The following is a 24,609-nucleotide window of genomic DNA, read 5'->3' as shown; positions in this document are numbered from 1 at the left end:
TCCATCCTTAGGAAGTCTTAGGAAGCTTCCATCATCTGCAGGGTGGGGTAGAAGCCTGCAGGTGCAGACCCGGTAGCAGGCAGGAGGGGAAGATGTTCAGATGGAATAAAGCTTTGTGTGGCTCAGGGCCAAGTGGCCTACTGGTGAAGGTGGTGCAAGTTATCCAGCCTATCAGCGTCAGGACATGGGCTATGCCTGATGGCTCAAAGAAGGTGGAGTTACCTGTAAAGGTGGCTAGGGGAAGGTCCTACATGCTGCACAGATGTAGCCTTGAGACAGAGAATGGGCCCAAAAGTTATCTGGTAAACCTTCAGGAAATGTAGTCAGGATGTGGGGAGAAGCCCATACAAGGTTCCCCCAATCAGGACTGTGCCTCATGCTCCCTTCCAGTGATCCATAGGGCTTTCCTCCCCAGCTGCTGAGGCTCCATTTCTAGACTCTGAGGGTAGGATTTGACTTTGCCCTGCCCCACACTGATTTGATTTTTGTAATTTTGGGGATTCAACCCTGGGCCTTGCACATGCTATGTAAGTGCCTTACTACTGAATCCCCAACTTCAGCCCTTAAACATTTTTTTTTTTCAGTTGTGGGGCTTGAACTTAGGGCCTGGGTACTGTCCTAAACTTTTTCACTCAAGGCTAGGGCTGTACCACTTTGAGCCACAGTGTTACTTCCTGTTTTCTGGTGGTTAATTGACAGTAAGTATCTCACTGACTTTCCTACTGTAGCTGGCTTCTAACCTCAATCCGCAGATCTCAGCCTCCTGGGTAGCTAGGGTTACAGGTGTGAACCACTGGTGCCTGGTTTTCCTTAAATATTTTTTAACTGGAATTGGCAAAAAAGACTGGTGACCCAAGCACTCCTAGGGAGTATCAGCCACAGCCTTTGGGAACATTTCTCTTGTAATAAGCCACAGCCAGTTTGCAGTAGCCTGCAACAGGCTGGCCAGGGGCAGAAATGGAGAAAGGGTGGCAGAAGACACAGGTACCAGAAGTTCAGTGGCCTGGTTGGGAGAACTTCTTACCACAGAAAGTGCTCTAACACCAAGCAGGGCAACATCCTGCAATCCAGAGCAGGTCAGGTTCCAGGTTCCTAGTGACCCCATTCCAGTCTAGGGAGTTTAATATGCTTCCCTCTGAGGCAGGGAGGCAAGGTCCTGACCTCTTGCCAGTCAGCCTAGGAAAAGCCTGGCTCCTACATCACAGCTGTCCCCCAGGACACCCCGACACCTGTGCTCCACTACACTGAATTGTAAAGAACCCCGGCTGTGACCACAGGAAAACAGCTAGTATCTTTTGTGTAATGCTTTATTTAATTTATCAACAACACGGGATCAGAAAAACCCAGCGGTAGGGATCTCCACCACTAGAACCAGTCCCAAGTAACTTTATGCACCTTTGCTCCTTCCACCCCTGGGAGTGCCCAGTCCCTGAAGGCCGTGGCTGCTGGTGTGCTGGCAGCTGTAGCTGCTCACCAGCCAATCTGTTCACAGAAAGAAGGGCTTTGACCCCTGTCGCCTGGGCTGCCAGCTCCCAGGATCTTTTGGAGAAGAGACCTTCTCAGCCTAGTAGGGACCAGATCCAGGGAGGGAGAAGGCCAAGCCAGCTGGTGACACAAGTCCTCTCAGGCTGTGAGGAGGACAGGTCTGGTCACTCCCTCAAAGGACCAAAACCTTTCAGGAACATTTCCCATTATAACACAATTCACAGCCAGAGTCAGCAACAGTCCTCATATGCAAGGTAGTGAAGGGCTGGAGTGAAGAAAGGGTGCCAGGAATGATAAGCCCCAAGGGCCTGAGAAGGACCACCCACTATCCCAGATTCAGATGCTTTGGCCCAGGCCTCATTGGCCTGGCTACCCACAAAACCCCTGCCACCCCTCCCCAATGCCAGGCACCAGAACCCTAGTCCTCGCTGGAGTTGTCAAACTCCTCCCAGTCTGACACACTCATCACTTCAGAGGCGAAGTCTGCATCACCCTGGCTGCGGTCAGGGGTCCCGCGAGGTGGCTCGCGGAGCAGGGAGCGGGGCAGAGTGAGCACGCAGGCTGCCAGGCCTGAAATGGAGTTGTCCAGCTGGGGCCCCTCCTCCCAGCAGTCCTTCTCCATGTCATAGATGTGCACGTAGCCCGTTCGGCTGCCACGGTTGTGAGAGCGGCCACCCAGCACGTAGATCCTGTTGTCCAGCACAGCAATGCCAGGCTCGCCGTGCCCAGCCGGAAGTGGGCAGACGGATGACCACTGCCCAGATGTGCAGCTATAACAGGCCACCTGCAAAGTCAAGGCCAGCGTCAACTGGGCACTAGCTGGGACAGGCTACCAGCCCCCACTTCTGTCCAGGCAGCCTTAGTTACCCACTAGTCTCTGACAGTCCACTAGAAGACTAGCATGGGGCCAGTGTTGAGACCATTGCAGAGAAGGGACCCACTGTAGCCCCCACTTGGAGCAGCACTACTGGCATTCAGCATAGCCTTCCTCCAGCCTACCCAGCCCAACAGCAGCCTCTTGCTCCCATGCGTGGGGACATTTCCTTCCAACATGTTCTGAGGGACCAGCTTCTCCCCACTCCACAGGAGGGTACAGAGCCCACTGTTCACCACCCCCTCCCCCCCTGTACTCATCACCAGTAGGGTACATGTGGAAATAGTTACTTGCTGACGAATCATGACCATCAACCTTCTCTTTTCTTCAAAATTCTCCCAAACTGTAAACAAAGACTTGGAAAAATGTTCGACCTACTTGCAAGACCAAAATGTCAACCATTAACTAGCAACCACTAGGAGAAGAAAAACATCACAAAACCCAATGCTGGTGGGCAGTGATAAAGCCACATTACTTCGTGACATGGCAAGAAAGGAACTTGCCAATATGTATTAAGACAAATCTGGTGTGGTACACAGCTGTAATCCAGTACTCTGGAGGTAGAGGCAGGAGGTCATGAGTTCAAGGTCAACATAGGCAAGCCCTTGTCCTCCACAAAAAGCTAGAGGTACAGGCCAGCAGTAGAGTACCTGCCTAGAATCTGTGGATATTACCTTACATGGAAAAAGTGACTTTGCAGGTGGAATTAGGATATGGATCTTGAAGTTGTCCCATTTATTGAGAGTCCCTGGTTTATGATATTTTTGTTTTTGTTTTTTGTTTTTTTGTCGGTTGTGGGGCTTGAACTCTGGGCCTGGGCGCTGTCCCTGAGCTCTCAAGGCGAGCGCTCTACCACTTGAGCTACAGTGCCACTTCCAGTTTTCTAGTGGTTTATTGGAGATAGGAGTCTCAGGGTCTTTCCTGCCGGGGCTGGCTTTGAACCATGATCCTCAGAGCTCAGCCTCCTGAGTAGCTAGGATTACAGGCGTGAGCCACCAGCGCCCGGCTTATGATGGTTTTGGCCTACAAATTTTCAGCTTTTTGATGATTTAAAGATGATAATATGTTCAAAAGAAACAGTACAACTACTGGGGCTTAAATTCATAGCCTCATATCTTCTGCTTAGCTTTTTTGCTCACAGCTGGTGCTGTACCACTTGAGCTACATCTCCACTTCTGGCTTTCTTTTTAAAGGTTAATGGGCATTAAAATCTCTCTGATTTGGGGCTGGGAAGTTGGCTCAGTGGTAGAGCGCTTGCTTTGCATGCATGAGGCCCTGGGTTCGATTCCTCAGCACCACATAAGCAAAAAGCTGGAAGTGGCGCTGTGGCTCAAGTGGTAGAGCGCTAGCCCTGAGCTGAAGAGCTCAGGGACAGCACCCAGGCCCAGAGTTCAGGCCCCATGACCGGAACCAAAAAAAAAAAAAAAAAAAAAAGAATCTCTCTGACTTATCTGTCTAGGCTGGCTTTAAGCCAAGATCCTTAGATCGCAGTCTTCTGAGTAGCTAGGAGCTTTAGTGTGAGCCACTAGAAATTTTGTGCACTGGTGGTACCTGGGATGGTCCTCTTGCAAGATGCAGGGCAGAGGGAGTGAGCTGTAGCTTCCAGTCAGCCAGTATATCTCAAGGGAATCAACCGAGATGCCAGGATACTGCTGCTAAGCTGTAAGGCTCAGTAGAATAAACAAATTTCTTTTTGATAGTATCAGGATTTGAATGAGGGTTTCACACTTGCTAGCAGGTGCTCTGCCACTTGCTTGAGCTACATCTCCAGCCCCCTGGAGAATATTTTGAATAGGATCTCACTATTTTTGCCCAGGATGGCTTGGACTGCAATCCTATTTATGCTTCTCACCATAGCTAGGTGCATACCTCCATGGTCAGCTTTTACTAGTTGAAATAGAGTCTTACAAACTTTTTTTAAAAAAAAAAAAAACAAAACTCAGGGCCTGGGTACTGTCCTTGTGCTTTTTTGCTCAAGGCTAGCACTTTCCCACTTTGAGCCACAGCTCCACTTCTGGTTTTTATGTGGTTTTAGGTAGAGATAAGAGTCTCACAGACTTTCTGCCAAGGCTGGCTTTGAACTGTGATCCTCAGATCTCAGCCTCCTGTGTAGCTAGGATTACAGGTGTAAGCCACCAGCATCCTCTTGCAAACTTCTTGCCCAGGCTTACCTAGAACTTCAGTCTTCCCAATTATAAGCACAGAATAGGACCCTCTTCTACTTTTGAGGCCTGTGAAATTATATTCATTCATGATGGGGATGGGGTTATATCCTGATAGTCCTATGGTAAATGGTCAATACTCTAGCTCAAAAGTGTGTCTGACCTCGGTATGATGGTTCACTCCTATAATCCTAGCTACTCAGGAGGCTGAGATCTGGAGGATTTCAGTTCAAAGCCAGCCCAACCAGAAAAGGCCATAAGACTCCATTTCCAAAAAGGACTGAAGACATGGTTCAAACCAAGTAGGCATAAGGCCCTAAGTTCAAGTCCTAGTACTGTGAAAGAAAAAAAAGAAAAAGAAAAAGAAAAGAAAAAAGTGGAAAGGGGAAGACAGACAGAAGTGATAGAAAGTACAGGGGCAGGGCCCTCAACCTGTTCTGGCTGGCTTTAAAGATGAAGTGGCCTGAGTCCAGAAGTCTCAAGAAGCTGACAGCCAGCAAAGAAACCAGGACTTCTTCCTACAGCCACCAGCGTACACCCTGGGTAAGGATCCTTCCTAGTGTCTCCATGAAGGAAATACAGCCTGATGACATCTTCAACCTTCATTTCAATCTGCCAAACTTAGGAAGAATAAATTTATGTGAAGTTGCTAAGTTTGTTGTGATTTGTTATGCATCAATAGGAAATTCAAAGACTAACTCAGATTCTCACCAGGGGCAAACAATCAAACTCCAGCCCCACTCCCCAAATTTCTGAATCAATAGTCTGAAGTGGGATCTGAGATCCTGCTTTCCTAAGAAAGCTGTTCCCAGGTAAGAGATGCTGCTGATCTGGGACCACACAATTAAAAACCACTATGTGAACCTATAGAGAGAATCTAAAATACTTGAAAAGCTCTTTAAAGCAGATATTACTCATGTGATATGAGACTAGTCAATGCCAAATCTGATGAGGTACTCACAGCCAGTTGGAGGGTGGGGGCATGTAGTGGTTATTTAGACTGAGCATTTGCCTGGACAAATGTCAGTGAGAGAAACATTCCAGGATGTGGTTTTTTTTCCCTCTCTCTCTTTTGTCAGAGACCAGGACTTGAACTTGTTTTTTTTTTTTTTTGTTTTGTTTTTTTGGTCTGGTCATGGGGCCTGAACTCTGGGCCTGGGCACTATCCCTCAGCTCTTCAGCTCAAGGCTAGAGCTCTACCACTTGAGCCACAGCGCCACTTCCAGCTTTTGTTTTTTTCTGCTTATGTGGTGCTGAGGAATCGAACCCAGGGCCTCATGCATGCAAGGCAAGCGCTCTACCACTGAGCAACCTTCCCAGCCTCAGGACTTGAACTTGGTATCTGACAATTATCACTCATTAGCAGGCATCACCTGAGCCATGCCTGCAACCCCTGGGATGGTCTTCTGTTTATTTTACTGTGTAATGGAGTCTTGCTATACAGTCTAGGATGGCCTCACATTTGCAATCCTCCTGGCTCTGCTTCCCAAGGGTAGGGATCACAGGTGTGGACTACCACATCTAGCTTGGGGTGCTCTTTGAATACAAATAGGCAGAAAGTATTCATAGGTAGAAACAGAAATCCCGTGGTGCAGGAGCCCAGGTATAAGGGCTTTTCCTTAGCCTTCATTATTCTGTGTAAACCCACAGAATGTGTAAAACCAAGAGTAAGCATCACAGGCACTATGGACTTGGGATGATAGTGTGGCAGTGAGAGTTCACTGACTGTAACATGCTCCCCCAGTAAAGACACCACAGCAGGACAGGTAGGTGTCCATGGGGTCAGAAAACACATGGCAACTCCCTGCACCTTCCACTGCATTCACGTCACCCTTAAACTGACTGGGTGGGCATCCTCAGCCCCAGCTCACCTGGTGCACGTCCCTCCGGTAGCCGGCATCATTGTTGCTGCCCCCAATCACATACAGCTTGTCAAAGAGAGTGGCCATGCCATGCCAGGCACGCCGCACAGGCCCGTCAGCCAGGGTGTGCCAGATGTTGTTGCTTGGGTCATAGCAGTGTGTTTCTTTCAAGTAGTCCTCCCCTCTGCGGCCACAGGTAATGTACATCTTTCCTTGAAGCGTGGTGCCTGCATGGGCATACACCTGTGTAGAGCCACCAAGAGAGCAGGGATGGGCAAGAAGACAGCAAATAGAACAGGTAGGCAGTCCAGAGGCTGCTAATCACAATCTCAAATTGCCTGAGTACACTTAAAAGTTTTACCACAGGGGGTGGGGGGGAGGGGAGGGAGATGGGAAGGGATGGGAAGGGGAAACAAAGGAGGAGGCAACAATACTTGATAAGAAATGTACTCATTATCTTACTCATGTAATTGTAACCCCTCTGTATGGTATTTTCACAATAAAAAAATATTAAAGCCGGGCGCTGGTGGCTCACGCCTGTAATCCTAGCTACTCAGGAGGCTGAGATCTGAGGATTGCGGTTCAAAGCCAGCCCAGGGCAGGAGAGACCGTGAGACTCCTATCTCCAATAAACCACCAGAAAACCGAAGTGGCGCTGTAGCTCAAGTGGTAGAGTGCTCCCCTTGAGCTGAAGAGCTGAGGGACAGCACCCAGGCCCTGAGTTCAAGCCCCACGACCGACAAAAAAAAAAAAGAAAAAAAAATTAAGAAAAAAGTTTCACCACATCTGGACTTGCTCCTCACACAATGGGGAGAATGCTCCCAGGAAATACTGTACTACTCATTAACCCAACCTCTTCCCAAGGGAGACAACACCTCTATACCTAGAGATTAAACACAACCTTTGTCTTTCCTTTGCCCTTAAAGCAAATATGTGGATTCCAGAAGAAAATAAATGTACCCTTTTCAGAGCCATTAGGGAGAAAGCCTGAGTTTACAGGCAATGATGACCAGCCCTCAGTGGACTCCATCCTTTCCGCTACTCCAGGGGCCAAGCAACTCCCTATCCCTGATGACCTGGCGTTCCAGATTTGTCTGCAGATACCATCTACAGACACTAAATATGATGTGGTCATGAAAGAAATGAGATATTAAATCAAATAGAGTTGAGGCTCTGTATCTATGTATTCCTTAACTGCAAATTCAACTAACTGCAGGTCAAAAATAGTCAAATAAACATATCTGTAGTGAACAAGCATAAACTTTTTTGGTAATTATTTCATAAATATAGTATAACAGTTATTTGCGTAGTAATTGAGAGATGATTTAAAGTATGAAGGAGGATGTATTCAGATTTTATGCAAATAGTGTTCATTCAAATCTGGAATTGTGTTAATTCCAATGTTGTTCCTTTGACTAGGATTATTTTTGTTATGGTGTGGTCTTTTTGCTTCCATCTAAATTTTAGGACTTATTTTCCTTTTTTTTTTTTTAAGAATGAAAATTAGGATTTTTTTTTTTGTCAGTTGTGGGGCTTGATCTCTGAGCCTGGGTGCTGTCCCTCAGCTCTTCAACTCAAGGACAGCACTCTACTACTTGAGCCACAGCACCACTTCTGGTTTTCTGGTAGTTAATTAGAGATAAGAGTCTCATGAACTTTCCTGCTTTAGCTGGCTTTGAACCCTGATTCTCAGATCTCAGCCTCCTGAGTAGCTAGGATTTCAGGCATGAGCCACTGGCATCCGGCTACAATTAAGATTTTGATTGCACTGAACCTATAGATTGCTTTTGGCCCTATGGTTACTTTGATATTGATTCTGCCAGTCCATGAGCATGGAAGGTCTTTACATCTTCCAGTGTTACTCAATTTCTTTCTTTAAAGTTTTACAAGTTTTTTTTCTTTGTTATTATAAATTACTGTTTTGTTTTTGTTTTTCTGTGCTGGACCTATGCTTGAACTCTGGGCCTGGGCGCTGTCCCTCAGCTCTTCAGCTCAAGGCTAGTGTTCTACCACTTGAGCCACAGCACCATTTCTGGTTTTCTAGTGGTTTTATTGGAGATAAGAGTCTCATGGACTTTCCTGCCCAGGCTGGCTTTTAACTGAGATCCTCAGATCTCAGCCTCCTGAGTAGCTAGGATTATAGGCGTGAGCCATTGGCATCTGGCTCTTTTTAGTGCTTAATTGGACATAATAATCTTATGAACTTTCCTGCCCAGGCTAGCTTTGAACTGCTATCCACAGATCTTAGCCTCCTGAGTCATTAGGTTTACAGGCATGAGCCACTAGCACCCAGTGGTTTTATAGTTTTAATAGTAGAGGTCTTTCCTTTCTTCAATAAAATTTATATGTAGGTGATTTATTTTTTGAGGATATTGTAAATATAATTGGCTTTTTTCTTAGCATATTCCTATTGGCACTCAGAAAAACTATGACTTTGAGTGTTGATTTTATATCATTATACATTGCTGAAACTGTCTATCGGATCTATGTTTTTCGGTGGAATCCTTAGGGTGTTTAAGTATAGGATCATATCATCTGCAAAGAGGGATAATTTGACTTATCCCTTCTCTATTTCAATACCTTTCATTTCTTTTGTCTTATTGCTCTAGCTAATAATTCTAGTACTTTATGAGTTAAAAGGCAGAGAGTGGAATTCTTATTCCTGACTTTAACAGAAATGATTTATTTTTTCTCTCTTTAGTATTATGTTGACTATACTTGTCATATGTAGCATTTAATTTCAGATACACTCCTCTTATGCCTAATTTTTTTCAGGTATTTTATCATCAAAGGATATTGAAGTGTGTTAAAGCCTTTTTCTATGTCAACTGAGATGACTATGTATATTATTGATTATGTGCATTGAATGTACTGATCTATCCTTGCATCCTGGCATCCTGGGGATTAAATCAACTTGGTATTTCTTGCCCTTAAGTCTAATGGAGAAAAGTTTGAGGAGTATTGGTGCTAGTTATTCTTTAAAAGTCTGAAAGAATTTGGCATTGAAACAATTAGGTTTTGGACTTTTTTGTTGTTGTTGGTAGTGGGGCTTGAACTCTGGGCTTGGGCGCTGTCCCTCAGTTCTTCAGCTCAAGGCGAGCGCTCTACCACTTGAGCCACAGCACCACTTCCAGTTTTCTAGTGGTTTATTGGAGGTAAGAGTCTTTCAGACTTTTCTGCCCGGGCTGGCTTTGAACCGTAACCCTCAGATCTCAGCCTCCTGAGTAGCTAGGATTACAGGGGTGAGCGAGCCACCGGTGCCCGGCTGAACATTCTTTTTTTTTTTTTTTGTAAACTACTGTGGCTTCAATTTTAGATTTGCATAAGTGACTTGTTTCTCCTTAGTCTACATGCATCTAGAAATATACTCATTTTTTCCCTAGATTTTTCCAGCTTATTTGAATAAATTTTTTCAAAGTGATCTGAATTTTATTGGTATTTATTGTGATGTTTCCTACCACCACCCCCATCCTTTTTCTCTGTTTTACTCTTGATTTTGGGTCTTTTAGAAAGAGGTTTAACAATATTATTTATTTTTTTCAAAGAATCAGCCTTTTGTTTCATTGATTTTTTTTTTTTTTTGTCAGTGGTAGGATGGTCTGTATGCTGTCCCTAAGCTCTTTGGCTCAAGGCTAGTGCTCTACCACTTTGAGACATAGCTCCACTTAACAGTTTTCTGGTGGTTAATTGGAGGTAAGAGTTTTATGTGCTTTCTTGCCTGAACTGGCTTTGAACCACAATCCTCAGATCACAGCCTCCTCCATACCTAAGATTACAGGCATGAGCACCTGCATTCAACACCACTCTTTTTTTTTTTTTTTTGGTCCGGTCATGGGGCCTGAACTCTGGGCCTGGGTGCTGTCCCTCAGCTCTTCAGCTCAAGGCTAGTGCTCTACCACTTGAGCCACAGCGCTACTTCTGGGTTTTTTCTTTTTTGCTTATGTGGTGCTGAGGAATCGAACCCAGGGCCTCAGGCATGCAAGGCAAGCGCTCTACCACTGTGCCAACTTCCCAGCCCTCTTTTTTTTTTTTAAGTCTTAATTAACTTCTGTTCTAATCTTTATTGTTTCTTTAGTGAATCATTAAGATATTTGAGATCTCTCTCTCTCTCTCCCTCTTTCTCTCTTTTTCTCTCTCATGGTAGGTAGTAGGGTTTGAATTCACAGCTTCACTCTGTTTTTTTTTTTTTTTTTGTCCTATTCTTTTTTTTTTTTGTCCGTCATGGGGCTTGAACTCCGGGCCTGGGCGCTGTCCCTCAGCTCTTCAGCTCAAGGTGAGCGCTCTACCACTTGAGCTACAGCGCCATTTCCGGTTTTCTGGTGGTTTATTGGAGATAGGAGTCTCACGGTCTCTCCTGCCCGGGCTGGCTTTGAACCGCGATCCTCAGATCTCAGCCTCCTGAGTAGCTAGGATTACAGGCGTGAGCCACCAGCACCCGGCTTTTTTTTTTTTTTTTTTTTTTTTGTTGTTGTTGTTGTTTTTGGCCAGTACCAGGGATTGAACTCAGGGCCTGGGCATTGCTTCTGAGTTTTTTTTTTTGTTCAATGCTAGCACTTTACCACTTGAGCCACAGTGCCACTTCCGGCTTTTTCTGTTTATGTAGTTCTGAGGAATCAAACCCAGGGGATCATGCATGCTAGGCAAGCACTCTACCACTAAGCCAAATTTCCAGCCCTCACAGCTTCACTCTTAAGGATGATACTCTTACCACTGAGCCATACCTTAATATCTCCCCCCACACACCCTTTTTGTGCCAGCCCTGGGTGCTGTCCCTGAGCATTTTTTGCTCAAGGTTAGTGCTCTACCACTTGAGCCAGAGTTCCACTTTTTACTTTTTTGGTAGTTGGTTGGAGATAAAAATCTCATGGACTTTTCTGTCTAGGCTAGCTTCAAACCTCTTTCCTCAGATCCCACCTTTCTGAGTGGCAAGGATTATGGGTATGAGCCACTAGGGCCTGGCTTGGGTCTTGTTTTTTTGTTTGTTTTTGTTTTTGTCTTGGGGCTTGAACTTTGGGCCTAGGCACTGTTCCTGAGCTTTTCAGCTCAAGGCAAGAGCTCTACCACTTGAGCCACACCACCACTTCAGGTTTTCTGGTGGTTAATTGGAGATAAGTCTCACGGACTTTCCTGCTTGGGCTGGCTTTGAACCGTGATCCTCAGATCTCAGCCATGAGCCATTGGCACCCAGCTTCTGCTATGATTTTAACATAGGTTATCTATATCTTTAGTTTGCATCTCTTCGACACCCATGACTCATAGATTTGGTCTTTTGATGGTGCTCCAAAATTCTTATAAATGCCATTATTTTCTTAAGTGTTTTTAAAATATTTTTGATTGACTGACCTTCAATCCCTGCCTTTTTTTTTTTTTTTTTTTTTTGACAATCCAGGGGCTTGAACTCAGGGTCTGGGTACTGTTCCTGAGCCTCTTTGTGTTCAAGGCTCTACCATTTCAGCCACAGCACCACTTCAAATTTCTTTTGAGAACTTTATTGGAGATGAGAGTATCACAAGGACTTTTCTGCTCGGCCTGGCTTTGAATGGAGATCCTTAGATCTCAGCCGCCTGAGTAACTAGAATACAGGCATAAGCCACCGATGCCCTGCTCCCTGCCATTTTTTTTTTTTTTTTGGGTCCGGTCGTGGGGCCTGAACTCTGGGCCTGGGCACTGTCCCTCAGCTCTTCAGCTCAAGGCTAGCGCTCTACCACTTGAGCCACAGCGCCAGTTCCGGCTTTTTTCTTTTTGCTTATGTGGTGCTGAGGAATAGAACCCAGGGCCTCGAACATGCAAGGCAAGTGCTCTACCACTGAGCCACCTTCCCAGCCCCCCCTGCCATTTTTTATGCGGCTATTGAGCACTTCATTTACAAGATTTCAATTTGATTTCCCCCCCATGATTTCCTTTAGTGATTTCCTCCTTTATATCCTACATTGTTTACTTTATTTTGTTCATTTGTTTCTTTTCTTTTCAATAATAGGTATTAATGTTGTGCCCTGCACTTTTTTGTTTTGTTTTATTTTGGGCTTTTTGTTGTTGTTGTTGATAGTGGGGCTTGAACTTATGGTCTGTCCCTGAGCTTTTTTGCTCAAGGCTAGTGCTCTATTACGTTAAGCCACAGTGCCATTCTGGTTTCCTAGTGGTTATTTGGTGGTAAAAGTCTCACAGACATAGGGAGGATTGGATGGGGGGGCGAGGGAGGGGGGAGATGGGAAGGGATGGGAAGGGGAAATAAAGGAGGAGGCTACAATGCTTGATAAGAAATGTACTCATTATCTTGCCCATGTAATTGTAACCCCTCTGTACAGTATTTTCTTTTTTTTTTGGGTCCGGTCATGGGGCCTGAACTCTGGCCTGGGCACTGTCCCTCAGCTCTTCAGCTCAAGGCTAGCGCTCTACCACTTGAGCCACAGCACCACTTCCGGCTTTTTTTCTTTTTTCTTATGTGGTGCTGAGGAATCGAACCCAGGGCCTCATGCATGCAAGGCAAGCACTCTACCACTGAGCCACCTTCCCAGCCCACTGTACAGTACTTTCACAATTAAAAAAAAAAGTCTCACAGACATTCCTGCCTGGGACGGCTTTGAACTGTAAGCCTCAGCCTCCTGAGTAGCAGGGATTACAGGCTTGAGGCACCAACACCCAGCTTGCTTTTTTAAAAAAATATAATTTTATTGTTATTATTAAGGTGTTATATAGAGGGGTTATAATTTCATAAGTCAGGTAATGAGAATATTTCTTTTGGGGACAACATTACCCCTTCCTTTTCTTCCCCCAGTTTCCCTCTCTGTCCCTGCCCACAATTATAGTTTGTTTTCTACATAGTATATACTGAACAGCATGCTTTCATTTCTTCTTTCCTCCCTCTCTGAGCCTACTCAAAAAGAAAAAAAATTCAAAAGCAAACATAAATACCACCACCACCACCACCACCACCACCACCACAACCACCACAACCACCACCACCACCAACAACAACAAAGAAAAGCCCATGTTTCCATTTCCTGGTATTTGTGGTTGTTTCCCCCAGCCCCCTTCCAGTCGTGGGACTTGACTGGGCACAGTCTCTGAGCTCTTTCACTCAAGGCTAGTGCTCTACCACTGTGCAACACAGTGCCACTTCCAGTTTCCTTGTGGTTAATTGGAGATTGGAGTCTTATTTACTTTTCTTCCCAGCCTGGTAGATCTCAACCTCCTGAGTAGCTAGGGTTACAGATGTGAACCATCGGTGCATGACTTGGAATTTGTTTTGCTAAACAATTATTTTATTTATTTATTTTTTTTGGTCAGCCGTGGGGCTTGAACTCTGGGTCTGGGCGCTGTCCCTCAGCTCTTCAGCTCAAGGCGAGCGCTCTACCACTTGAGCTACAGTGCCACTTCCGGTTTTCTGGTGGTTTTATTGGAGATAGGAGTCTCACGGTCTCTCCTGCCCGGGCTGGCTTTGAACCGCGATCCTCAGATCTCAGCCTCCTGAGTAGCTAGGATTACAGGCGTGAGCCTCCAGCGCCCGGCTAAACAATTATTTTAAATGTTCAGAGGAGTTACATTTTTGCAATCTTTCCTTAAGGAAAGACTAAATGGTATGCTCCTTTAGTCTGACTATGTGAATGCCTAGAGTCCTGTATAGGTTATCATGTCCAGTTATATTTTAGATTTAGCTTCCATATACGAGAGATAATATGCACCATTTGTCTCTGAGTTTGCCTTATCTCATATAACATGATTTGTTCTAAGTTCATCCATTTCCCTGCAAATGAATCTTATTCTTTCTAATGGTAATGTATATGTACCACATTTTATTGATCCACTCATCTATTGAAGGGCATCTGGGTTCTTTCCATAAGTTGGCTCTTGTGAACAGTGCAGCAGTGCACATGAATGTGCAGGTGTCTACTGTATCCTGACTTGTAATGTTCTGGGTAGATGCCCAAGAGTAGTATGGCTGGGTCATAGGGAAATTCTGCCTTCCAGAGCAGTTTACATTCCCACCAACAGGGAAATAGGGGTCCTTTCCCCCCACATCCCCATCAGCATTTGTTGTTCAAATTGATGATGTTGACCAAATTAACTGAGGTGACATGGAATCTCAGTGTTGTTTCAATTTGCATTACTCTTTTGTGGGCCTCACACTTTTACTTGTTTTCTTCTTCTTTTTTTTTTTTTTTTTGCCAGTCATGGGGCTTGAACTCTGGGCCTAGGCACTGTCCCCCAGGCTAGCATTCTACCATTTGAGCCCCAGTGCCACTTTTGGCTTTTTTGTTTATGTGGTGCTGAGGAATTGAACCCAAGGCCTCATGCATGCGAGGCAAGCACTCCTCTGAGACACCTTCCCAGACCCATACTTGTTTTCTTGTTCATGGCAGATGCTCTATTACTTAAGCCATGTTTCCAGTCTGGCATTTTGCTGGTTAATTAAAGATGGAGTCTCAAAGACTCCTGACTGGGCTTGCTTTTAATTATTATCCTCCAGGTCTGAGACTCCTGAATAACTAAGATTATAAGCATGAACCAGCTGCACTGGTTATGTTGTTATATTCTGAATAGAGTCTCATCTTATGCCCAGACAATGATTCTCTTACTGGTCCATCCTCATGTCACAGGGGATGAAAAGAATGCATCACTATACTCAGCCAATAGTTGAGATTCAGTCTTCTGAACGTTTTTCCCAGGTTGGCTTTGAAATGCAATACCCTGATCTCCTCTCAAGTAGCTGGGATTACAGACTTGAGCTAAGATACTCAGTATGTATGACTTCTTTTTGAGTTCACTCATATGTTTGATTCCCTTCAAATTTGTTCAACTGTTTAGACATGTCTTTAATTTTATTGAACATTCTTGTCATTGTTTGAAATTTCTTCTTCACTATCATTAAAGTCCTTTGTTATAGTACTGTTGATCTTTGAGGGGAATATGTTGTCTTGTTCATTCATAAATTTTTTGTGTGTGCTGGTCCTAGGGCTTGAACTCAGGGCCTGGGTGCCCTTTTGCTCAAGGCTAATGCTCTACCACTTGAGATACAGCTCCATTTCTGGCTTTTTTTTGTAGCTAATTGGAGATAAGAGTCTGGTGGATTTTCCTGCCCTGGCTGGCTTGAACCGCAATTTTCATATCTCAGCCTCCTGAGTAGCTAGGATTACAGGTGTGAGCCACCAGAACCCAGCTTTTATTCTAAAATGTTATGACTTTCTGCTAGGATTTACTTATCTGGGGCCTAGATTTTAGGTTAGAGGTTTAAATCTGCTATGTCCTTTAAGTTGGTGATTTCTTGGAGATTACCTAAGACTGGGTAGTGAATTGGTTCTAGCGTATTTTCCTGTTACTTGGTAGTATGCAGACCCCTTCTTTACTCCCAGTGAAAAAGCTTGGCTGCAAAAGCTATCACAATTGATAAACCATAACCTTGTGTTTGCAGCAATCTTTAATGAAGATCACCAAGGCTCCATATCTTTAGATCAATATAGAAGCAAAGGTGCACCTGATGATCTAGAGAGAACTTGGTTAACCAAGGTGGTAACAGAAAGGATGGTAGGAATAACAATAATGAATAATTATAGATTAGGCTATATTAGATTAGACAGGGAAGGAAGGGGTAGCAGTCAAGCTGAACAGAAGTGGTTAATAAGAAAGTGGAATGAGATAAATAGAAAAGATCTGGTTAATATGTTGAGAGAGGAGAAAAGTAAATAAAGAAAACTAAACAGATAAACACACATAAAAACTAAAATAAAAAAAAGAACAACTGATGGCTGGGCAATTTAGTTACCTGCTTGATGGAAGAATATAGATATAAGAAAATATGGGCAAGAGAACAATTCTTTTTTTTTTTAATTTTTTTTGGGGGGTCCGGTTGTGGGTTCTGAACTCTGGGCCTGGCACTGTCCCTCAGCTCTTCAGCTCAAGGCTAGTGCTCTACCACTTGAGCCACAGCGCCACTTCTGGCTTTTTTCTTTTTGCTTATGTGGTGCTGAGAAATCAAACCCAAGGCCTCATGCATGCAAGGCAAGCGCTCTACCACTGAGCCACCTTCCCAGCCCGAAGAGAACAATTCTAATTGTACACAGAAGGAAAGTATAAATGGGGAAGAGCAGGGCTGATCTACAAGGATTTCCCTGAGGAAATTGAGGAAGGGTGAGGGAAATATGGCAGGCAGTGGAAAGTTCTCAAAGGCCACCAGGTCAGTGCAGGCCAATATGTGCTCACATGACTCTGCCTGTGGAAGGTTTGAGATCCCAAAGGTGTCTGCTTGTAACAAGTGCTTTGCATACAGCATGGCTGGCCCCAGCAGAATGTGGGGCTGGGCCTTGGGAAACCTAAGACCAGCAAGGCTTCTTCCTTTCTAGGATCTCACAAAAATCTTATGTAAAACAAAATATGAATTTTCAATTGTTCCTATGTACATGTGTAAATAAGTATATAGACATCTTCATAGGGTGCAAGAAACTGTGAATATTGCATGACTGAAATGAACTGAATGGGAAAGCTCTGACCCACCCAACAGTCAACACTTGAAGGTCAGGGTCTGTCCCTGAAGGTTGAACACTTGGCAAGCCTCAGGCTTCAAACTTTTGTTGCTGCCCTGGTTTTAAGCAGTGTTGAGTCACTCCTGGCCTAGGAGTTTGGGACCTCCTACAATTCCAGTGTCCAGGTCATCAGAATCTCAACTGCAGACATGGCTGTACTCCTCTACTACCCACTAGAGTGGCGGTCATATCCAGGCTCTTCTGCATGCCTTCAAAGAGAGTCCTAAGCCTCTATCACTTATCTCTTCCAGGAGTCTCAAGCGCCACCCCAGGATCTAAGCTGTCAGTGCAAGGTCCTCACAGCTTAAATTTCTCTGTGGGGCCCTGTGAGATACTCTCCCTCTCTTCAACTTATACTCAATTTCTATGCCAAGGTGTTCTCAGACTCCTTGAGCTGTGATTGTTCTCAGGCCCCAGAGTAACTCTAAAATGTTTTCAAGAGGACATCTTCAATGTTTGACAAGAAATATACTCATTACCTTACTTATGTAACTGTAATCCCTCTGTACATCAGCCTTACAATAAATTTTTTTTAAAAAAGAGGGCACTTACCATCTCCCCTCTAAAAGGAGAGATTGAATGTCTTTCTTTATCAAGGCTAGCCTTCCACCCGGGAGTAGTCACTGTCTTACAAATCCCTGTACTAGGATTAAGGCTTTCAGGTGTTTCCCTGAGATAGAATTAGCAGTCACATTGCCAGTGCCATCTATTTTAGCCCCATCTCACTTACTGCAGTTATAACTAATTTACTGACTTTGAAGGTTGTTACTGATAGTCTCTCCTGTAAGGGCTGAAAACTTATTAGGGGTGAGGCTTGTTATTTTTGTCACTATTAGATCTCCAGGATTTAAAATGTGGGAACTGGTTAGTAACTCATGCTAATGGAAGGTGGACTGGCCATTAGGATGAAGCTGGCTGAAGGTCATGCCTGCCCCTCTGTGGTCAAGAAGGAGAACTGCAACTGCCTTCAGCATAGAAAACGAATGGATTCCAAATAGTATCCACCAGGCCTCAAGGGTATCCTGAACTTTTCCATGAAAAGCCTTCTCCTTTCTCTAGGACTAGGTTAGGGAGTGCCCCTTCAAAGAGACCTCCTTTCCTGACAAAGCTGAGGAGCAAGGGATAGGCCTTGACTGGAAGTCCACAGCTGCCTGGAGGAAGAATGGTAGGAATAAACTGGGAGAATGGCAGGAATGGCAAGAATGGGCTAGCCACCTGAGTAGAGGAGTTGGACACATTGGGGTGGTGAGGGGAGATCCCAGTCCTGATCTACAAGGATTGAAGTCTCAGTCCCTGAGGAAATTGAGGAAGGGTGAGGGAAATATGGCAGGCAGTGGAAAGTTCTCAAAGGCCACCAGGTCAGTGCAGGCCAATATGTGCTCACATGATTCTGCCTGTGGAAGGTTTGAGATCCCAAAGGTGTCTGCTTGTAACAAGTGCTTTGCATACAGCATGGCTGGCCCCAGCAGAATGTGGGGCTGGGCCTTGGGAAACCTAAGACCAGCAAGGCTTCTTCCTTTCTAGGATCTCACACTTGAACTATGGTTCAAGTACCTCAGAACCATAGGATAAATGAGAACTGTACCAGGTGCTGGTGGCTCATGCTTATAATCCTAGCTACTTAGAGGCTTAGATCTGAGGATCGCGGTTCAAAGCCAGCCCAGGCAGGAAAGTCCGTAAGACTCTTATCTCCAATAAACCACCAGAAAACCAGAAGTGGCACTGTGGCTCAAATGGCAGAGTGATTGCCTTGAGCTGAAAAGCTGAGGACAGGCCCAAACCCCACGAGAGAGAGAGAGAGAGAGAGAGAGAGAGAGAGAGAGAGAGAGAGAGAGAGAGAGAGAGAGAGAGAGAGAGAGAGAGAGAGAGAGAGAGAGAGAGAGAGAGAGAGAAGAGAGGGAGAGAGAGAGAGAGAGAGAGAGAGAGAGAGGGAGAGAGAGGGAGAGAGAGGGAGAGAGAGAGAGAGAGAGAGAGAGAGAGAGAGAGAGGGAGAGAGAGGGAGAGAGAGAGAGAGAGAGAGAGAGAGAGAGAGAGAGAGGAGAGGGAGAGGGAGAGGGAGAGGGAGAGAGAGAGGAGAGAGGGAGAGAGAGAGAGAGAGAGAGAGAGAGAGAGAGAGAGAGAGAGAGAGAGAGAGAGAGAGAGAGCTTCCCTAAAGCATCACTTCTGATAATGAACATAATTTTCAGGGTCTCCCAAATTTGAATAAACCAAGGTAGTAGTATATAGCTGCATGTCATTTTTTTAACATAAAAAAAATAAAATTTCAGGGCTGGGAATGCGACTCAATGGTAGAGTGCTGTTTGATTCCTCAGTACCACTTAAACAGAAAAAGCTGGAAGTAACTCTGTGGCTTAAGTGGTAAGAGTGCTGGACTCGAGTAAAAGCAGCTCAGGAACAGTGCGCAGGCCCTGAGTTCAAGCCCTAGGGACTGGCAAAAAATAAAATAAAATAAAACTTTAGTGGCATAAATAATCCCAATGATAGCTGTTGGAAGAAAGGATAGGGGCAAGGAAAGAGAAAGCAATGGAGAGGTGTTTTTCCTGAACAAAACATAATATATGCACACATGAAATAACAAAATAAAGATCCCTTGGTATAATTAATACATACAAAACAAAACAAAAACAAAATGATGAGAAAGTAAACCAGACTGCGTTGCAGTGGTGGCACCAGTGGGAGGGGGTTAGGTTAACAAAGGGAGTAACAGGATGAATATGGTTGAGGTTTGTTTTTATGTATGAAAATAGAACAACGAAACTGTCAAAATTGCTAATCAAGATATAATATATAGGAATGATACAATGAAACTTCCCCTTATACAATTAATGTATGCTAATAAAAAGTAATTTTTAGAAAGGATAAAACTTCAAACCATTTTTATGCCTTCTAGAAGGCCTCATCCTCCTCTGAGGACTTGTGGGGCATAAGTCCAAGCCCAGGCCTGTGAGGCAGGCTGCGAGAGCCCTCCTCTCTCAGGGTCCCTCCTATTTGACATTTCTGAAAATGTTCTAGCTAGCTCATCTCAAGCTAGGCTAGTGGACAGTAAAGGGGGAGCTTCTTCTCTACATGGAACTACTGGGTTAAACAGCTTACTTTGCCAAGGTGGTATAACAGCCTCCACATGTGAGACTTAGAGGAGAGAACATCAGTCTGAGGAATGCAGCTCCTCCCCTGGTTTCCTGGCTGAGCCTTCGTAGGTTCTATATCATACACAGTGCAGGATCTTGGGAAGTATGTGGTGGGCTCTGCTCACACCTCTGTGCCTAGCCTGGGGAAAGCGATCTAGCAGAAGGCATCTCCTGGAGGGCTTCCTTACCTCTCTCTTGAGTGGAGCCACATAGGCCCAGGAGTTGGTAGCGGGATCGTAGCGTTCTACTGCATTCAGGTCGTTGTGGTAGTCTCGGCCTGCCACAGCATAGATATACCGGCCCACGACACACACACACAGGTCTGCGTGTTCCTGCTGCAATGACTGGATCTGGAACCAGCGGTTATGCCTTGGGTCATACCTTTAAGGAACAGGAGGACAGCATGTCACTGACCTGGAGGGCAGCTTGATCTTCAGGGCCCACTCTTCCTACTTCTCTTTGTTTTCCATGCCAGAGCCCACTCTGAACATCCCCCTCTCCATTCACAAGAACACACTGACCCAGAGCTACCCCAGGAGGTGTTCTACAGTTAATCACAGACAGCCTGGAAGATGTGCTCAGAACATCCTGTGTTTCCGCCCATGATGCTGGCTCCTTTCAGGTATACCCTTTGGAGTTGTTTAGAGCTCACCCAATTGCTCACCCCAGGCTGCCCAAAGGCTGCTCTTACAGACATCCTTATCTCATCTGTCCCTATTCAGGAAGGTTCCTTAGCTATAGCTTTTCACCAGATAGGCACATAGGCCTCCCATAATATTCCATCATATGTGGTCTGCTCAGGTGCACTCCAGGAACAGTGAGTGTCACCATACCTAGTTTTATCACTATTCATTAGCAGGCACCCTCCCTGTTCCCTGTCCCCATAGCTTTGCTAGCCTCCACAATTATGGTTTCCTCTCCACCAAATGTCTCTCTACTATGGAAGTGGGCAGGCTAACTCCCATGTGAACTGTGGGCTCTTGAGGGCAGGAAGCTGTGGGATTACAAAGACCCTATTGGAACAGATTTGGAGCTGGCTACAGGAGGCCCAAAAAGCCTGCTGGCTAGCTGCCTAATGAATCATGCTCAAGCTGCATGGAGAAGGAAAGGGGTGCAAGGCAAGGAGGTCACTGACCTTGTTGACATTATTTATTTATTTATTTATTGTCAGTCATGGGGCTTGAACTCAGGGCCTGGACACTGTCTCTGAGCTCTTTGTGCTCAAAGCTACTCTACCACTTTGAGCCAAAGGTATGAGGTGCTAGGATCTGTGAGCCTGAAGTGCTCCAATCTTACTCCACAACCCATGTCCAGCCACCAGCATCTGCCCAGCTCTTGACCAAGGCTTCTTACAGGTACAGTCTCTTTCAGACAAATGGTCTGATTTCTCCATAGGAGACCAACTCCAGTAAGAATAAATCTGAGGGGCTAGGAAGGTGGCTCAAGCTTGTCTTGCATGCCGTAGGCCCTGGGTCCGATTCCTCAGCACCACATAAGCAGAAAAAGCCAGAAGTGGCACTGTGGCTCAAGTGGTAGAGCACTAGCCTTGAGCTGAAGAACTGAGGGACAGAGCCCAGGCCCAGAGTTCAGGCCCCATGACTGAGAAAAAAAGAAAGAAAGAAAGAATAGTCTTACTTCAACTGGCTCCAAAGACAGTAGACAAGAGTTTCCTTTGCCCTGTGCCCAGTGGTGGCCAGTAAAGACATCAGTTTCATTCTTTGCCCAAAGTACAACTTAGATGTGCCCTGTAGCTGATGCTTCTTACCTCTGTGTCTTGGATGGCCTCACCCTAGTAGCCAGGAAACAGGGATCTGAGGATATGCAGCCACCAAAAGAAAATCCACATATGGGTGACTATGACCTACCCTGTTTAGTTAGATACACCTGGGCATCACTTTCCTGTTTCCTCACTTGCCCAATGGGATAGCATTGCCTACCCAAAATAATCTGGCTCCTACAGGAGCCAAGTATGGGGTACATATCTGTAATCCCAGCATTTAGATGAATAAGGCAGAACAATTGTAAATTTATGGCCAGCTTGGGTTCCATAGAGATCTTGTATCAACAATTTCCAAGTCCCTCAGAAATAAAAGCTGTCCAGAGGGATCATAAAGGACAAGGAACACAAAAAGAGTCCTTGTTAACTTGTGGTCAGAGTTCACTTCTGCTTTCCTGGGTCTCTGGGTATCACTTGACATAGGTAGCACCATCTGCTATGAAGAAAAGGAAGAACCAGGCACTGGTGGCTCAAACCTGCAATCATAACTATCCAGGAGGCTAAGATCTGAGGATTGTGGTTTGAAGCCAGGCCAGGCAGGAAAAGTCCATGAGACTTTCATCTCCAATACACTCTCAGAAAAAGCTGGAACTGGCACTGTGGCTCAAGTGGAAGAGTTCTAGCAAAAAACCCAGACCCTGAGTTCAAGGGCGAGAGAGAGAGGAGAGAGAGAGGAGAGAGAGAGAGAGAGAGAGAGAGAGAGAGAGAGAGAGAGAGAGAGAGAGAGAGAGAGAGAGAGAGAGAGAGAGAGAGAGAGAGAGAGAGAGAGATGAAAAAGGTAGGCTACAAAAGAAAGGATATGACTACTCACAAGGAGATGGGTGACAGTGTCTCATACTTGTAGTCCTAGCTACTAAGGAGGCTGAGATCAAACCAAGGTTTGAAGCCAGGCTGGGTAGGAACATCCAATTAACTACAAAAAGCTGGAAGTGGAGTTATGGCTCCAGTGGTGAAATAGCTAAGGAAGGGGGCACTTGTTTTCTCCTTTGCCTACTGTCCTTTACTCTTTCTGGATCCCCACACTGAGCACTGCCTCATATACACTTTGGGTAGCAAGGGTTTATTTATAGTGTGACAAGTGATTTTCTAGAGAGTAATATTGTATGTGTATGTCCACATGTGTGTGTATGCATGCACATGTGTGTGTGCATGTGTGCGGACACTGGGGCTTGAACTCGGGGTCTGTGAGCTGTTCCTCAGCTATTTGTTTTTGCTTTGGGGATTTTTTCCCTTTCTTTTTTTTGTCGGTCATGGGTCTTGAACTCTGGGTCTGGGTTCTGTCCCTGTGCCTGTCCCTAGGCAAGCACTCTACCACTTGAGCCACAGCATCACTTCTGGTTTTCTGGTGGTTAACTGGAGATAAGAGTCTCCCAGACTTTTCTGCCCAGGCTGGCTTTGAACTGAGATCCTCAAATCTCAGCCTCCTGAGGTGCTAGGATTACAGGCGTGAGCCATTGGCACCCAGCTGTTTTGGGGATTTTTGTTGTTGTTGTTTTAGGGGAAGCAAAACAGGGCACAGAAATCCAGGGAGGAAGAGTGAACAAATGCAATCATGGTATTTAGTATACCCTATGTGGAAAATAAACTATGTAACTTGTAGGCAGGGATGGGAGGGGGAAACTGGAAGAAAGCAAAGGAATGAGTGGCATTGTTTAAAATCAGTTGAACTGTACTGATTACCTGACTTAAGAAATGGTAACCTATCTGTTGGGCGCCAGTGGCTCACACCTATAATTCTAGCTACACAGGAGGCTGAGATCTGAGGATTGCGGTTCAAAGCCAGCCTGGGCAGGAAAGTCCATGAGAGTCTTATATCCAATAAACTACCAGAAAACTGGAAGTGGCACTGTGGCTCAATTGGTAGAGCACTAGCCTTGAGCTGAAGAGCTGAGGAATAGTGTCCAGGCCCACATTTCAAGCCCCACAACCAACTACAACCACCAAAAAATGATAACCCCTCTGTACAATACCTTAATCATAACAATAAAACTATATTTAAAAATTAGTTTTAGTATCACATAGAAAGGCATAAATTAGTTTTAGTCACTACTTGACTGTATCCCATAAAATTCCTAATGCCAGGCTGGGAGGGTGGCTCAGTGGTAGAGCGCTTGCCTTGCATGCATGAGGCCCTGGGTTTGATTCCTCAGCACCACATAAGCAAAAAGAAAAAAGCTGGAAGAAGCTGGAAGTGGCGCTGTGGCTCAAGTGGTAGAGTGCTAGCCTTGAGCTGAAGAGCTGAGGGACAGTGCCCAGGCCCAGAGTTCAGACCCCACGACCGGACCCAAAAATAAATAAATAAACAAAATTCCTAATGCCCAGTGTGACAGCATTTAGAGTTTGGGGCTTGAACTCAGGGTCTAGGCACCGTCCCTGAGCTTTTTCAGTCAAGGCTAGTGCTCTGCCACTTTGAGCCACAACACCACTTCTGGTTTTCTGGTAATTAATTAGGGATAAGAGTCTCACAGACTTTCCTGCCCAGGCTGGCTTCAAACCACAATCCTCAGATCTCAGCCTCTTGAGTAGCTAGGTGGCATAAGCCACCAGTGCCTGGAAAAGTCTTTTTTTTTTTTTTTCTTTAAAATACTGGGTCTCCTACTTACTCAGCTTGCTTGCCTATCTGGAACTCTACTACTCAAGCCATGCCCCCAGCCTGGCCTTTTTGCTGGTTATTTTGGAAACAGAATCTCACAGACTTTTTTTGTTAGAGCTGGGCTTAAACTATCATCTTCCAAATTTCAGCCAGGACTACAGAAGTGAGCCGCCAGTGCCTGGCTGGTAATCAGGTTTTGAAGGTGTTCCCA

The 24,609-nt window shown here is 45.3% G+C and overlaps 1 protein-coding gene across 3 annotated transcripts in view; it reads right to left on the bottom strand.

The window, feature by feature from the left end:
- Positions 1-1,293: 1,293 nt before the first annotated feature.
- The window catches only part of Klhl22 (kelch like family member 22), a 53,227-nt gene continuing 29,911 nt past the window's right edge, over positions 1,294-24,609 (bottom strand). For 2 of the 3 annotated variants that reach the window (XM_069994314.1, XM_069994315.1), the window contains exons 5-7: positions 20,217-20,409; positions 6,393-6,626; positions 1,294-2,269 (exon numbers count right to left, since the gene is read on the bottom strand). In XM_069994314.1, the coding sequence (XP_069850415.1) occupies positions 1,904-2,269; positions 6,393-6,626; positions 20,217-20,409 (793 nt within the window). In that variant the 3' untranslated portion in view covers positions 1,294-1,903. Of the gene's footprint in view, positions 2,270-3,041; positions 4,020-6,392; positions 6,627-20,216; positions 20,410-24,609 lie in introns of those variants that run through there. The other variant, XM_069994316.1, reaches the window with a different exon arrangement.

This window comes from Dipodomys merriami, unplaced genomic scaffold, assembly GCF_024711535.1.
Source record: "Dipodomys merriami isolate MVZ:Mamm:240054 unplaced genomic scaffold, mDipMer1.0.p SCAF_45, whole genome shotgun sequence".
NCBI classification, from domain to species: domain Eukaryota; kingdom Metazoa; phylum Chordata; class Mammalia; order Rodentia; family Heteromyidae; genus Dipodomys; species Dipodomys merriami.
Note: the sequence above shows the minus strand (reverse complement) of the source record. Positions and strands in the feature narration are given on the sequence as shown.